The sequence below is a fragment of the Emydura macquarii genome, unplaced genomic scaffold (assembly GCF_026122565.2).
Source record: "Emydura macquarii macquarii isolate MOO-44397 ecotype Brisbane River unplaced genomic scaffold, CSIRO-AGI_Emac_v2 contig_2205, whole genome shotgun sequence".
NCBI classification, from domain to species: domain Eukaryota; kingdom Metazoa; phylum Chordata; order Testudines; family Chelidae; genus Emydura; species Emydura macquarii.
Window position 1 is genome coordinate 35,891,699 of NW_027132342.1, and position 17,336 is coordinate 35,909,034.

General features: G+C 41.1%; 1 protein-coding gene across 2 annotated transcripts in view; it reads right to left on the reverse strand.

Moving 5' to 3' along the window:
- SYT1 (synaptotagmin 1) overlaps window positions 1-17,336 on the reverse strand; it is a 583,887-nt gene that overhangs the window by 151,462 nt on the left and 415,089 nt on the right. For both annotated transcript variants that reach the window (XM_067559902.1, XM_067559903.1), the window contains one exon: window positions 6,219-6,413. In XM_067559902.1, coding sequence (XP_067416003.1) covers window positions 6,219-6,390 — 172 coding nt within the window. In that variant the 5' untranslated portion in view covers window positions 6,391-6,413. The remainder of the gene's footprint in view (window positions 1-6,218; window positions 6,414-17,336) is intronic.

The window sequence follows — 17,336 nt, forward strand, 5'->3', positions numbered from 1 at the left end:
TATGCCTGATCTGCAGAGAATATGAGTCTGCTATAGGTCCTTTAGCTGAAGCTTATATTTTTAAATTCTGTAGGTCCCCAGTCCCTAGTCTGAGAGTCAAAATGCTGCCTGTTAGACATGCACCCTAATACATGATGTATAGAACATTTAAAGAGGTTATATCAATCGACATTTTACTAGGATAACACAAGGTTTATCATTATTTCCTTAAGGGAAGCTTTTTAGTATGAGTCAGTTGTTCAAATATCAGCAGCACATCACCAAATAATCAAATAGTATCTCAGCATCTGAGATTTTCTGTACAAATGCTTCCTTTCAGTCATGCTCTGCATAATGACTTTTTAGTTTGCATTTCCCACTCACTCATAGCTACATAGAAAATAATGGATTCTGGAGCCAGATTTTCAGCAATGCCAAACATGAGCTTTCAAAAATTAAGAGTCAGGCTCCCAAAAACTGACATGGCTTCAAAAGTGACATTTCTAAAAAATAATAAATGTGGCTCTTTTTATTTGCGTGGTGGTTTCTGAATCTTTGGGGGACATTTGTACCATGTTTTCAAGCTTTTCTCCACAACCATGTGGGATAGAAACTTTCTTATTTTAAAATGAATGAAAGCTGAGGTTCTATGTAATCACAGGACTCTAGGAGCTGGACTTTTAATGACAAGAACAAATATTGTGAGATTTGCAATAAAATTGCATTGGTTCAGATTTTTGCATTGTTCTGCTACTGCACTGTCACATTTTCTCCCCATTTGTATTGTATATCAGAAATAAGGCACTATTCTTAATTGCTCATGTTTTCCGTCATGTAGAACAATAAATGTCTTTGAATGACGTGAGCCAATGGAACATGGGTTGAAAGGTGGGGGTGATACAGGAGCAAGTGAGCCTATGACCTTTGTGCTTTCTCCCATGCGGACCCTCATGCTCGGAGGAGTTCCCCATAAATATCCACAAAACTAACTTATTTATCCTCTTTCAAATTCATCCTTAAAATTTTTCCTCTGCCATGAAGCCTACAAAATACTTGCCAATTGCTAGACTGCTGGAGTACTGAGATCGTTGACTAATACAGTCTCATTGTTTCCTTGTACTCCCTTGTCCACCTGCCTCCATCTATTGCCTCTTGTCTTATACATATTTAGATTGTAAGTTCTTTGAGGCATGGACAACTTTTTGTTTGGTGTTTGTACAGCACCTCACACAATGGGGTTCTGTTCCATAGCAGGGGCTCCTAGGTGCTATTATAATACAAATATTTAATAATAAGTTCACTCTGATATTTCTATATGCCTATATATTCCTATATGTTGTCTCTGTGTATTAGAACAGTTTTGGAACCTGATAGATCTTCATCAGCACCACATGCATGACTGGGTCAGATCTATCCATCCTTAATCATGCTGAATAGAACCTTATGAGTGTCACATTGACCTCAGTGGAGCGGCAGCTATGGAGAAAGCTGTGGGCTGAACAAAGCCCTAAGTTATTTTCTACATACAGTCAAAATGGCAAGCCCATAAAAGTTAGATTTCAGAAATACCATGTGAGAGAGTGTGTAAAGTCCCAAAATGTGATTAGAAAGTATAATTCAAAGTAACAGCTCAGAATCCGGTGTCAAGGAAGTGAGAAAATTAAGAAACGAGTTTAATGTCTCATAGAGGGGGTAATAAGAACACTTAGTGCAATTTAAACTGGTCAATCAAGGAGGAACAGAATGGATAGAAAAAGAGAGGCAGGGAGGGAGAAACATTCATCAAGCTGTGGAAGTTATGATAGCTGAATTCTAGTATAGTTATTACTAAGGGTACAGGAAGCACTCATATTTATTATTCTTAGGGGAACTCCAGTAGGTTTAGTTGGTGTGGCTTACTAATGTATTGTTACACTTATGTTACTGCCAGACTGTTATCTGTGGGTAAATGCAGGAATCTGTTTATGTATGAACATATTTTTAAGAGTTTGTCAAGGCCATCTAGCATTTGAGATGTGTGCTCATTTATGCAGTGTAGTATAAATATAAACAAATGTTTATTATATGTAACTATCATCATCATCATCATCATCAAAGTTTTAAACTAAATGTTTAAACTTCAAATTAAGGGGAAAAACACCTCAGTAAAAATCCCAAGGGGACTGTCAAGATGCTTAAAGGGATTTTTCTTTTTAAAAAAGGGTTAAAATCCCCTTTGCCCTTTCTACTTCCCTCTCCTCCGCTTCTATGACTTATCCTTTTCCCTCTCACCCTCTTCCTCCCTGATCTCTCCTTCCTTCAGTTCTGCAAGGCCCCTTTCCCCTGAACCTCTGCAATATACTTTTGTTTACATAGTATTCAATACAGAATTTAGGAGTGAGTGGGATTCTCTTAATGTAAAGAAAATGAACACTAATATACATCAGTTACTGCAAGAACAAGAGCTCTGCTGGCCTGTAGGGACAGAAAGTGATGAGAGAAAGGAAAGAAATTAATAAAAAGAGGTCTGAAAAACCTTTTAAAGCAATTTCCCTTTCAGCAGTTTGACAGTGCCATTTGCTTTCCTTTTGGTTTGTTCTTCCTTCTCTTTCATTTAAATGTTGGGATTTTTCTGTTTAAAATGAAGGAAGTAAAAAGCTGACATGGAGTCTTTGTTGCTTGTAAATAGCTTGAAATTTCTGCATACAGGAGACAATTCAAAGCAGAAGGATTACAGTGGCCAGTCAATATGGAGAGATTTACATACAGTACAGTTATTCAGACACAACTGTTCTGGGTGATTATGCAAATCAGACACTCACAACCAGAGTGCAGGGATTTGTATTACTGAGAAAAAAATCTCTACAGTTGTGTCTCAGTAACCTTATAGCATCTCTGCACTTTAATTGTATGAGTCACTGTAATAAAATGACTCCAATCATTTGATCCACAGTAAAATGAACAATGAGACATCTTCCTGAACATTCTGCATGTCCTCAGATGCTCAGTCTCTTCCTACACAACATGGAGGACAGCACACTATTCTTTTTTAGGGGAATAAATATCAGTCAGAGGCCAGAATTTGAGCCTCTATTGGTAGGAATTTTAACAACATTTGAAAATTTTGTATCAAATAAGCTTATAACAGCAATAGTGTAATTGGCCCCTTCCTTTTCCTTGGCAATAATTTAATTCCCTCGTTGTGGGAAGTTCTTTGGCCTTTCATAGGAATGGAATTTTTTGCATTATAAAACACATTAACAATGATGAATGTTAAGTAAATCCAACACACCCCACGTTGAAGTTTTGTAAAGAGTAAGGTGAAATTTAACATTTGGGACTGGATTTTTGGCTGGTTAGTTAAGAACCAGCAAATATTTAAATTTCTGCTTTAAAATATGTCTACTGTCTTTGTACTGATTTAGGCCTGCACAATACATTAAGCATGTGACCTTAAATGTCCTACAAAATGCACTATTTTTAAAGATTTTCTATTCACTTTTAATCCACATTAAAATAAACCATGCAGTTTTTACTGAAAAATACAGGAAGAGGAGGAATTTTTCAGGGGTGTTTCACTGATTATTAACGGTGAGCTACATTTTTGTGACTGCCATCATGGAAGCCACAAATTTAATGTTTTTTTTACAAAATATCCATGACTTGACATTTTAGGACTTATGTGTGTAGGTAGGGAGATGTGACTGTAAACAATTAATACACATAAACAGTTTTTGTACTGGGGTACAGGTGCAATGTTTACTGATATAGTTATACCGGAACAGCCCAATGCCCTAACAGTGAACACACTGTCTCTCACTCTGTGTCTCCTGCTCACATTCAGTACCACTCTCACCGACACCTTACATTGCCCTGTGCCTCCATCTGTCTTTTATTTGGGTGCTGTGCTGCCCCCCACCATAGGTGGCCTGCTTCTAACCCTCCTACTCCAGGGTCTGACAGGTCTCAGGTGTGTTCAGAGCAGGCCTACAGGTTGGGCCCAGATGGCAAGATAGATGTTCCCTTTCCTAGTTTAAAAATCCTGCTTCAAAGCCTCTGGAGCTTCAGCTTGACGGATCACTCTGAGCAGCATTTTGGCTGGTTTGAAAACGTCACCCTATGAAAACACAGGCACCTAGAGGCAGCACCTGAGCTGAGGCTTTGAAAATGTCAGTGGTGCTTACATGATAGCCTCAGACATATATCGGTTTGTTTGAGTGCCTAAATCCTTTAAAAAATTTAGCCATTAGCCTCCCTGTGCCTTAGCTGCCCAACTATAAAATGGAGACAATAGTGCTTCTCTCCCTCACAGGGGTGATGGAAGGATAAATTCATTAAAGATTGAGGCACTCAGACTATCGCGATGGGGGTCCTTATAAAATACATAAGATAGCTAGGTTGCATTAAGTTTCTTGTGGAACCCCTCTGCACTATGCAACCCTCTTATGGGGAGGGCCAGCAGGGATATATTGGGAGCAGCTGCTACCAGGAAACCCTACCGAGCTCACTGATGCTGTGCTGATGGAGGGTGAAAGCTGGAGAATGCCAGGAGAAAGTGTGGGAGACAACAAAGGTCCTAACTTTTTAAGGATCAGTGGTTTCTGTTCCAAAAGAATGATCTGGTGGAAACTTCATGGAACATTGTGGTTTTTTCTGTCCCCAGGCACAGATGTTTCCAGGTAAGGGAATAATCTAAAGGGTAGGTAATACAGATGAAAATGACCAAAATGGCCATCTAATCCAGCAGCATTCAGGAATATAGATAGTTAGTTGGCTTAACTGAATTAATTTGAGGCTTGGCGACATACTGATACTCTGCACCCAATACAGTCCTTTTTTCCTCCATTTTAAAAATTGTAATACATAACAGTATTTCTCTAAGAGTTAACACAACTAGCAAGAACAATTCATACTGAAACGGTCAAGGTACAGACTCACATTACTGTCACAAGGTATTTCATAATATACTGAAACATGTAGGATTTTAAAACTTTTCCCAGCAGGTAGTTTCGGTGACTAACAGTAGGCTATCCTCCTTTATCCATAACTCTGTGCACCTTGGGGGCTTTTTATTCAAATAAAAGGGCAGATTCTCAATATTAGGCTTTCCACTTGTTTTCACTGTTATTTTAAAAAGGAAAGATACACTGCATTTCAAATTAATCTCTGTCTACAGACTCTATTCCCAGACCTGCAAACTACGGAATTCTGCATAGTACAAACCATTCATGCCCTCAGTCATCTTAACAGCAAAGCTGAAAAATAAAGGTATATCCTATATAAAATTGTAGTCTGCCTCATTTAGATAACACCCTGCACTATAAATTAAGCAATAAAGATGTTCCAATGTTACCATTTGCCTTAATATTTTTTTCCTTTTTCTTATTGTGTCTAGTAGTTTTGTTTTCCCTACGATATTATCAGGCAATTCTGTCTGAATGTGGTCTATGCTGGACTGTGCAGATTACCAGACTAATGACATGCAGCCTTCTTGCCATTGTAACACCTCTATTCTTGCAAGTGGGAATTTGGAGTGACAGACCAAAGCTGTTTGCTATCAGTTTAGCAAAAATTGCATCTGCCAGATTGCCAAGATCCATTTCAGAGACAAAAATCGATTAATATTCTGATTTGTTACCTGTCATTATTGGTCACACAATATTATACCTTTCCACAAATTATAACCTTTAAGAAAATAAAAACTATTTTGTTAAATGTAATATTTTCCCAAATATATTTTTAATTTGCTTGTACAGCCTACTTGCTAAATTTTGAAGAGCATGGACATTTTTAGGGTAGCTGCTATTTAAAAAACTCCTTACGCTCATTCTGGAGTTTAGTAAAATATCAGTATTTAGTAAAGTATTAGTATTTGTGTCGTTGTGTGGAATTTTTAAAACAAAAAGGAATTTTATAATTATATGTAATATCACTTCAGAAATGGTTCTAATAATATTTTATTAATTGTACTTTATTTTCAGTTTTCAGAATCTAAGTATTATTAATTATTATTTTCATTATTTATATATGTAGTAAAGAGGGTTGGTCATATAATACTATATAGTTAATGTTTTGAAAACCAAAAATAAAATTAACCCACTGTCAGTGTTCCTGGTACATCAGCCTGATTTACTGAAAGGCCCACAAATATGGTTTTAATATTTTCTAGTTAAATTGTAGAAATAATGTCCAGAATAGATCTAGACTATTAGCAGTACCTTTTTACCACTAGAGTGTCTATCCAACCACATTTTACTTACATGGAATTTTATTCAGTTCATTCATAAACTTCTCCTTTAACTTTGAAAATGCATCTTCTTTTCCACCTTCTCCTCCAGGACTGGCTGGTTCTGTGACGTTAATTGGCAGTGAAGCGGCAATGGTGGTGGCTGGTGGTGCAGCTAGAGCCTCGTGACGACTTTCACTCACCATTTTTGTTCCCAGGGAAACAGCTACTGGAAAAATAGAAACAAAAGAACATATTTAAATGGTTAAAATGGTTCTCATGTCAGTCTCATAAAGAAACAGGACATCCATTGATGCTCTAGCTTACTGGGTAAATATCACATCATTAGCATATTGCTTCTTGTTGGTTCATACAATATTTATTAGACTACAGGGAAGAGTCTTTTTCAGAGGTAATATCAGCTGTAGTTATTACCTTATAATCCTTCTCCAACACTGCTGAGTTTTGAACTGTTGAAACTGTTAGATACTGCATAGTTGCCATAAATCTGTTGCATAGATTTAACTTTTTTGCCCTTTAATTTTGAAAGGGCAAGTAAACTAGCTGACAGCAGTTCCAGATAAACAAACACTATTCTGTATTTACAGAAGTGTGTGTGTGTGTGTGTGTGTGTGTGTGTGTGTGTGTGTGTGTTGGGGGTGAGAAGAGTGGGAGCCAAGATGTTTAGGTAAAATAAATCGAGAAATGATAATGATATAAGAAAAACAGCTCCAAGCTTTCTTGCAAAACCATTAATCTGCTGTTGTACCCCAGCTAAGCAGAATTGTACATTATGCAGAAGTTGGTTTGCATCCATTCTTGATCCTTACTTTCTGAAGGTAACTTTCCTTTTAGTCATTTCCCATGACATTTGCTGCAGACAATATTCTCTTAAATTATTCCTTTGTCTCACTGGTGTATTCATGAGCCAGGTCTATGAGGTAGTTAACTGAAGCCAGATTGAAGCACCCACAATGTTGACACACATATACTCTCACATTAACATACTTTTAATGTAATGTTTATTTTATGTGCATTTTACAAAACCTTTGCATGAGCTATAGGATAAAGCAAAGAATTGTTATGGGTCCCATGTGGCACGATTTCAGTGTCACCTGAGGATTGGTTGAAATGTTTGCCTTGGTTTTGAACACATTGTTCTGATGTTCCACTGTGTCCTAAATATCATTGATTTGACTAATCATCTTTCATTTTTTATTTCAGAAAGCCAGAGGGAAAAGGGATTTGAGAGATAACAATCATTCATTATTGCTCTGAGTGTACAATTGTTCTCAGAGTCCCAGAAGGAACTTGGCCTACAGAAATTTAAATAACCACCAAATGAACAAAATGAGACACATGAAAATGAAATGAGCAAAAAACTTCTGACTATATAGAAACTTCATGAATCAAGAACCAAACCTTTCTCACCTTATGTCATGGACATCACTGGGCCTATTCTAAATACTCAAGCAATGAAGATTGTCTCTTTGTTTCTTTAGCTTTACTTTTGTAAGCCCTAATTCAGGAAGTCACTTCAGTACTAGTCTAACTTTAAGCATGAGTTATTCCTTGAAATTGCCGAGACTACTCACATATTTAAAACATAGACTTGTATTTAAATGCCTTCCTAAATCGAGGCCACAATCTAGCATTTCCAGTCCATGAAAAAGACAGGGCCAAAATATGGAATTGGTCTGGCTGTGCAGAAGTAACTTAGACCTGGGGGCAAAAAAGGAGTTAGGCATCACTGTGCCTAACTTCTGGATACCTAGAAAATTCACTGGGATTCACAAAGCCAGAGTTAGGCACCTAAGCTTCTGTACAATACATGGGCAGAGATAGGTGCCTTAGACGGTGATCTACAAAAGTCAGCACTATGCAGGATGCTGTCTAAGCTAGCCAATGCGAAATGCTGATCAGAGGGATGCGTGCTAAGCCCCACCCTTCTCACAGAGCTAAGTGCTTAATTCCAAGCTCTGCTAGTGATTCTCAGCTGTAAAACTTCTCCTGGTGCCATTTTTGCAAAAGATTGAGAAGGATGAGGACTTTCCCTCATAACTTTTAGCCCAGTGCTTAAAGTTCTCACCTGGGATGTTGGAGACCCTCCACTTCAATTCCCCCCTCTGCTTGAGGGGCAGAAGGGAGTTGCCCACAGATCTGCCACCTCTTGGATGAGTGCTCAAACCATTGAGCTATGGAATATCCTGATGTGGGGCTCCCTCAACATTTCCTGCTGAAGCTGTTGCACTCTGGGTAAATAATTAGAGTCATTGGAATAGAAAGACAGAATCCCAGGTCTCCCACATCCTGGGTGGTTGCTCCAACCACCGGTCTATAAAGTCATGTGTGCTTATGTTTGTTGTGTTTGTTCTCCTTCTCACTCTTCCCTCTCCCTTCTCCCCTGAGTATGAGGATGTGATTGTTACGTGCTGTGTTCACTAGCTGACTTCTGATACCGTTTTTTGTTTTGTTACTTGCTGTGTCTTTGTTTTAGGAACATTGTTGGTTCTCCCATTTTTCTTAGGTGGGGGTTCTCCCTGGGGTCCACTTCAGATGGATTTAGTGATTAGACCTGCCAGCATGGGGTTTGGAGTGTGTCTACTGTCTTCTGCACTGGGGAGGATGTGTTGCTGAGCATGGGTAAGGTTATTGGCTGTGCTAATATAAAATCTGCCTCTCGAATGAGCAAATCTATAGTGATTTTCCTGGCTCAGGAGCAGTTTGTGAATTGTTTGGTACTGTGGGTCAAGGAGTCTTTTGTTCAAGTTTTCCTCTTGTTTGCTCTTGCTGCTAAAAGTAGTTTTTTTCCAAAGTCCCAAAAGTCCTTCACAGTGAGATGCTAGTGTCTGCTCTCTCCCATTATGGGAAGGTCATTTCTGCTGTTCGGATGATTCTGTTAGGTTGCAAGAACCCAAATATGAGACACGTTATGACATTCTGGCACCAGGTTTATGAGGCTGTAGCCATTGAACCTGTTTTAAAGAACCATATAGATGGGGCGGATTGTACAGTATTTGCTACCTCTGAAAACATGAAATGTTTCTTGTGTGGTGACCCTGATCATCTGAAGGGTTCCAGCCCACTGCTGGTTTGGGGGCCCCTGATAAGAATGTGAGATCCCAGGATAGTGGGGAAGGAGCTGGGACATCAAGGGACCAGCAAAAAACAGAGTTTGCATCTGTACTGCCACATTCCATCTCCCCCTTTGCCGTCTGTGGTCTGCTGTTGTTCAGGAAGCAGCTCCTCCCTTTCCCCAAAGACACCTCTGTTGTGACTCCATCACTTGTGCCTGGACAGAAGTGAGTTCTGGAGGCTGAGGAACACCTCTCTGTGGGGGAAGCAGAGATAGGTTCTAGAGATGGGGGTGAAAAACAGAGCAACGAGACAGATTTATGCAAAATTATTTCTAAAAGGGCTAAGCCTTTGGAGGCCCCTGAGCTGCTGGCAGTGGCTGGGGATGGAGCTGTGTGCCCTGAGAAGGAGCACAGTCTTGCGTTGGGTGGTAGCTCCATGCTTGGAGCTCCCAGTGGTGTACTACCTTCCCCTGGCACGGTGAGTCCTCAAGCCCCCTATTCTGCATGCTGCAGAGATGATGCTGGGGCTACACTGGCTACCACTCTTGGGAAAACAGATATGCCAGCTACTCCCACTGAATTGCTTCCTTCATGAAGAATGAGAATGTTACGACGGAAGCTCAATGTTCTTCTGAACTGATGGTGTCTGAAGGACAAGAAGAGGATGACGAGGATCTCTCTGACTCTTTACTGGTTCCTGATATCCCAGCTAGTCAGCTGTATAGAAAGGGTAGATATAGTGTGAAGGAGATTAGTAACTTTTTGGATAACACTAAAGGGATTGGGGGGAGTGGAAGCCGAGGCCTATTTCCCTGATTTATAGCGCTTTGTTCATTCAGCACTGTCGGGAGGTTTGCATCCGAGTCTGACAGTATGACCCAGCGAGGAGAGTCTATAACTGAGAGCCTGTGGCCATGTTGCCCACTGGTGAGAGTCTAGGCCAACAATAGGGGAAGCTGAGCCCTCCTGCTCCACCAGGTTGCAACACAGGGCCCTGTGTCCAGCAGTTTGGGAATGTGGCCTGGAGGGCGGATGCCACAAAGCCTATTCTCTGGGTTGCTTCCTATCGCAGCCTCTGCCCCTCCAAAGTCACAGTGGAATTGGTGTCTGGACTCACCAAAGAGTTTTTTTTCCCTGACCATGATCCAAAGGCTCCTCTCCATTAGTCATGGCCTGCCATTCTGGTCTCCATGGGGGCTTCAGCAGGGTCTGGTCCAGGTGGTGAGGAGCTCCTGCATCCGCTCTTACTGCTCCCTTGCTCTGTCTGCCCTGACTAAGTTGGGCTGCTCCCTTTTGAGCCCTGTCTCCATTGTGAGCATGCCCAGCAGGTGCAGCTAGGTGGGGCCTTCTCAGCCCAGAGCTGCTCATTAACCCTTTATTCCCTACAACAAGCACAAAGAGGGATACCTTGGTTGATTGCAGGAGACATTTCCATCTCAGAAAGTTGTTGAGGAAGCCTGTGGGGATTGCTCAAGATATATAGGCCTATCCATGGCTCATTTTGTTCAAAGTACTTCCACTTTCCACTGTTTCTCTTTGCTGCTTGGCTCCGTCCTTCTAGTGTCTATCGTGCCACTCAGCTTTAGCTCTCTAAATATTAATGGATGGTGAGATGGTCATAAAAGGGCACAACTCTTTGAATTTCTCAGACAAAAATGGGCTGCTGATGTCCTTTTGCAAGAGATTCACTCAGTCCCTGATAAACAGGGGAACTGGTTGAAGAAATGGGAAGGGAAAGCTTTCTTGAGCCATGGTTCCAATGTCACTGTTGGGGTGGCTGTTCTCTTCTCCCTGGGTGCAGTGGCACAGATCATCTCTGTGAAGGAGATTGTGCAGGGCCAGCTCTTCGAGGTCCGAATGTATACTGGTGCTTTTGTTTTTAATCTTTTTACTGTGCATACCCCTACTCTGAGGAGACATAGAATCATAGAATATTAGAGTTGGAAGGGACCTCAGGAGGTCATCTAGTCCAACCCCCTGCTCAAAGCAGGACTAACCTCAGCATGTCCCCTTTCTGCAGACACTTGTCTATGCTGTGTTTGACTGAGACCCTGATATTATTATTGTCCTGGGAGGAAATTTCAATTGCACTGTAGATTATGTTTTAGATCGGAACCATGAGCAGCAACACCGTCAGTCAACCAGGGAACGGTATTATCTCCTGCAGACCTTTGGGCTATTAGATATTTGGCGGTTCTCTCACCCCACTGTTAGGCAGTATTCTGGGCTGAAGGCTGCTCACAAAAGGCTTCAGGGGGCCAGGTGGGATCACTTTTATACCATGAAGGCCAACGTGCTTCCCACTGGTGCTTTATTACTAAATCACTACAGGACTTGAATTTCACCCAGATGTTTGCTGTGTTTTGGGAGTGTTGGGGACAGCGTAAGGCTCTGTATGAGTCCCTGAGACATTGGTGGGATGTCAGAAAGGTCCAGATTCAGCTGTCCTGCCAACCGTATACCCAGGCTGCCACATAGGCTTTGCATCAAGCCATGAGTGCCCTGGAATGGGACATCTTTGGCTTTCAGGGCAACCTTGATATGGGAAACATGTTGCAGATTCACCAAATCTTAATTGAGAGGTACCAGCTCCTGAGGTGCTTGTTAGAAGAGAAGGTGCAAAGGAGCCCTAGTCCAGGCCCATTTTACTCAGCTTCTTGACACTGATGCTCCCGCAATGTTCTTTTTCGCATTAGAGAACAAGTCTACAGGCTGTCAGCAGATTTTTGTCTACACCTGCTGGATGGTCATCTGATGACTGACCCTGATAAGCTCTAGAAAAGTAGCTGTTTCTTTTTACAGTACTCTGTAATCACCTGAAGCCTGTGATATGCTGGCAATGGAGGACTAGACCAGGGTTACCCTGTCTGACTGGTGAGGAATAGCACTGCCTGGACACCCGGCTATCACTGCAGAAGCTCTCTGTTGCAGTCCAGCTGCTCTCTACAGGTAAGGCCCCAGATATTGATGGGTTGTGATCTAAATTTTACAAGCATTTCTAGCATCTTATTAGTCCTGACTTTTTTCTAGAGGTGTGGGAGTGTATGCAGGAGCAAGAATTGTCCTCAGGTGCTGCAAGGCAGTGATCACAAAAAAGGGGTACCTCTGTGACTTATGGAACTGGAGGTCTATTTCTCTTCTCTGATTTTAAGATTTTATCCAGGGCCTTAGCTAACTGACTGAAGGACTATCTGGACTCTTTGGTATACCCTGATTAAACATATTGTATTCCTAAACACTGTATTTTCGATAATTTGTTTTTAATGATTGATGTATTACTGCCACCAAACTTTGTATTCTGGATGTGGGGCTTACTTTAATGGACCAAGAGAAGCCCTTTGACAGAATTAACCAGAGCTTTCTTTTCTAAATGTTAGACACTTTTGAGATTGGTCCAGAGTTCTCTTCATATATTTCTTTATTGTACCGTAATGTTTTTATTGTCCAAAAGATTAATGGGGTCTTAGCCACAGCTTCCCAGTTCACAGAGGCATTTGTCAGTGAAGTCCTCTGGGGTGCTGTATGCTCTTAGTTTGGAGCCATTCCTGCACCTCCTCATAAGCTGTCTGACTGGCCGTTCCCTGCCAGTTTTCCTCATGTCTGACAGTGACGTGCAGGCACTTTTCAGTTGTTTACAAGTGTATGAACAGGCATCATCTGGCAGCATTACTGGACTAAAATCAACTCAGTCTGACTGGGCTCTTGGCAGTGTAATGGGCCCCCCTTTTGTTGCCCCAACAATTGCCACGGGATACCTCTGGGGCTAAGGTGTTGGGGGTCTTTTTCAGATTTGAATAATATATACTAAGGAACTGGGAGGGCGTGGGGAGAAGGTGCAAGATCACCTGCAGAAATGGCATTGGCTTCTTCCAGGATTCTCTTCTCAGGGATGGGTTTTGATTTCCAACAACCTTGTGGTCTTAATGTTGTGGCACCGGCTAATGTGCCTGAACCCTCCCCCAAGCCTTTGGGACAGGATTCAGAGGCATATTAACAATTTTTTTAAATGGTTCCCACTGGTCGTGCCCTGCTTTGCTGTTCCTGCTATTAGATTAAAGGGGCCTGAGGCTCATTTATTTAGTCAGCAGGGTGGCAACTTTTTGCCTCCAGTCTGTTTAGCATTTGCTGTACTCTGATTCCCTGCTTGCCTGGAAGTCCCTTGTTTTTTCTCTCCTCCATTGTTCTGGGTGGATGGACTTTGACTCTAGACAAAGCACCTACTCAATTACAGAATCTAGATTTGCTTCCATTCTGTAATGATCTCTAATGACTGGTGACTTCTGCGAAGTGCGCAACCTGACCAGATGTTTTCCAGTTTATGGCCCTTGGAAGAGCTGCTGTTTTTTAACCCACTTTTTCCTGATGAAGTGGTCTCCTCCAGGAGCCTGTCTGCCTTTATGCAGACTGGGTTGACCAAGCTGTCCTACCTGATTATTCCTAGTTGGTCAAGCTGGAAGTTGGCAACAACTCTTTCTGTTCAGACCAGAATCCTTTTTGTGCGCTTTTTGGACAAGGTCCTTGCTGAATTCCAGGTGGTACTCCAGCAATTGGCTGCTCAGTATTTGCAGAAAGTTTTTGCAGAGATTGTTCTTCCAGGGGGAATTCTGTGTTCCCCTCACTAGCTGTCTCACTTTTGGCTGATGCGATCCTTGAACTACCAGGCAGATTTTTGGTACTGGAAGGTTTTGGTGAATATTCATTTTGCAACCATGACCAAGAAGCAGCTCTGTGGTATGTGTGTCAAAGTGTGCCATTATGCCACCCTCTATGATCTCCTGATACAGCCTGTAGGATGTCTCTGTCCCTGGGTGACTCTATGTCCCTGGCTTTGAGTACATTGTACAAACCTCCTATTTCTAAATGCTCCAGTGACTTGTAGTGGAGAATCCTGCATAACATCATAGCAGACAATCATATTTTGCACCATATTACCGCTAAGGTGTTTGCACAAGATTCCTTGTGCTCGGATTCAGATACCGCCATTTGATTCCTCTTTTTGTTTTTTTTTTGCAGCAGCTTTTTAGTGGCTTGTGTTGAGTTTTCTCCAAACCTGTTTGTTCTGGGAGTGTGATACAGTGCTTTCATTTGGTTCGTTTCCTGCCTGGCTACCTTTTTGCTAGGTCAGGCAAAACTAGCCATTTTGAAATCTCACCAAAACATAGTGGCTTGGGTAGTAGAGTGTGACCTGCTAGGGCTGTTCTGTGTGCACCGATTGTGGTCCAGCTATGGACTGATTATAAATTTTATAAATTGACATGTAACCTGGCACTTTCAGTTGACTTGCTATTAGCAATATTTTGAGTGAACTTGGTGATGATGCTTTAGTAATTCACGTTTAATGTTCACTTAAGATAGGTTTTGCTTTATTTTATTAATATCCTTTGGGTGCATGTATTGCAATTTTATAATATTTTAAAATAGTTTTCAATGTGATTTTATGTGAATAAAGTTGTTTTTCAAGTCATCCCTCTCTCATCTCCTGCTCCCATCCTCCAGAGAGCACTGACCCAGTATGTGGGAGACCCAGAATCCAATCCCCCTGCTCAAATGACTCTGTTTATCCACAATGCAATAACTTCACCAGAAGAGATTGAGGGAGCCCCACATCAGACTATCCCATTTCCCACTGTTAGAGCACTCACCTAAGAGTTGGCAGATACTTGTTCAAATCCTTTCTTCCCACTCAGACAGAGCAGGGACTTGAACTGGGGGTCTCCCATATCCCAGGTAATTACACTAACCACTGGGCTAAAAGTTACAAGGCAAATCTCTCTCGTCCATCTCCTCCTCCCTCTCCCAGCTGTTGGTGTGTGAATTTTCCTGAGGGGCCCAATCTAGTAGGCATTTTCCAGAAGATGCCTACCAGATCAAGTCCCACATGGTAGTTTGATGGCTGAATGCTTGTTTTCCCCTGGTTTATGAATGACTCTGGGGCTTAGACAAGAGATAGGCATCTGGATGCCTAGAGGGAGGCAGCAGTGCACATGACCAGTGCACATGACCATATGCTTCTATGGAATATTTACCGCATTAAAAAAAAACAAAAAATAAACAAACCATAGGTGCCAAATGAGTTTAGGCACCTACAGGTTTCAGTGGGAGTTTTGTGCATTGCACATTGCAGTGGGGCCTAAAAGTGACACTGATGTGTCTAACTCCTTTTGTGCAAACAGGCCTCAGTGTTATCTGCAGCAGCAGTGTCACTAATGTAGGACTGAGTGCCCCTGTGTTCCCTGTCCTGCTCTTTGCTTTTTACCTTACTCTCTACATTCTGCATCTGCCCTGTGCAGTTTCCAGCCTAACAGAAAATGATGAAGGTGATGCACCAGGAAATATATGATATAGCTTTGTCTAATATTTCATTGCTCATGTTATTTCTAAACATGACAGTCTATTTACCTACTGCCTATAACGGTGTGGCGGCAGTTCAATATTCAATATTGGCTTCATCCAAAGCACGTTTAAGTCAACGGAAAAATTCACGTTGATATCAGTGTACTTTGGATCAGGTCTTTTGACTAACTCTCCCCAGTCATTGCCCACAATTACATTAGAGCAAAATGCAAATTACAGCATTTGTGCCCACTGCTAAAAAACATGCCAGCTATTTCAGACTAGAAGGATCTGTCTCCATATGCTCTGATGAATGCCAAATACTATGAAACAAAACACGCAGAGCTGTTAGCTGTATATTTTAGTGTTATTTTATGTTATAGCATTTTGTCAATGAATGTCAGTTAAATCAGAAACAGAGTCTATGATATATCATAATTAAATTAAAATTACACTGCTTAATTGTAATATATTGCTTAATTATTTCAGGCCTGGCGGTTGAATATTCTGTTTTGTAATGGAAGACACAATTTACAGTGATGACTTTCAGCTAATTAAAAATTAAGGCAAATGTAATTTATTTACTTACAATTTTGGAGTTACATATTAAAAATGTATTGGAAGACCAAATCTGAAGTGTTTCTTTTAAAAAAAATCCTCTGATTTCTAGGAACAGTCCTCTCTCGACTCATCTAATGAGGCATGCACAAATACTCTGAGACTTGCCATAAAGCCTTCCACCTTTACATGCCAAAGAGTCATATTTCTAAAAGATGTGTACAGGCCTAAAAGAAAAAAAAACCTTGACCCAGAAAAGCTCTCTGCAATAAATTTCAAGTTTCTGAAGAGCACGTATGTGCACATACACAGAGATGGCACCCACCAGGCTGTCATTATCATAATACCATTCCCTTCCACGGTGATAGTATAAACATTGCAATGGCATTATTATATACCATAGGGGCTGAATGATAGTGCACTGTTCTTTTTTAAAATAAAGGTCACTTTAATGCTACAGTGTGTTTGCGAAGGTAAAGCTCCATCCAATAATAGAATATTTGCCATTTATGAAGTGATTACAATAGGGATAAGCACAAAAAAAAAAAAAATACATTTAGGCTAAGAAACAAGTTGCCATGGAATTCAGTTATGATTCCCATTGCACCACAATACAATTTTATTATATGATTATTCTGATCTATATGGAATATTACATGTTGTGATGTTCCCCTCTGCAATCTGAACTGGTGTATAGCTGTGTCATTGCAGTCCCTCACTCCTGGGCACCATCTTGCACTTGCCCCCACTGTGTGAACCCCCCACTCCTGAGGCAGCCCACCACAGCCTCCTGCAAGCAAGCGCTCCCTGATTTAGTGAATGAGCATTTCTGGCCAGCCACTCATCGGATTATGCAACAGAATAACCCAGCAAACACTCCCAGTTCTAGATGCAACCCTAGCAACTGCCATTTTACAGAGTTCAGTGCTTCACACTGCACTCTGCAAACTCATATATGTCCGTCAATTTATAAAAGAAATTGATATGCACCAGCTCAGTCACTCTAAACGAAGTCTCTACACACACCCAAGCCACATGCACCGCTTTAGATAAAACAAACAATTAAGTTTATTAAGTTCAGAAAGATTTTAAGTGATTATAAGACAGAGGAATATAAATCGAATTTGATTAAAAGTAAATAAAAGGCAAATCGCATTCTAAACTAAATTAACACTTCAGTGGCC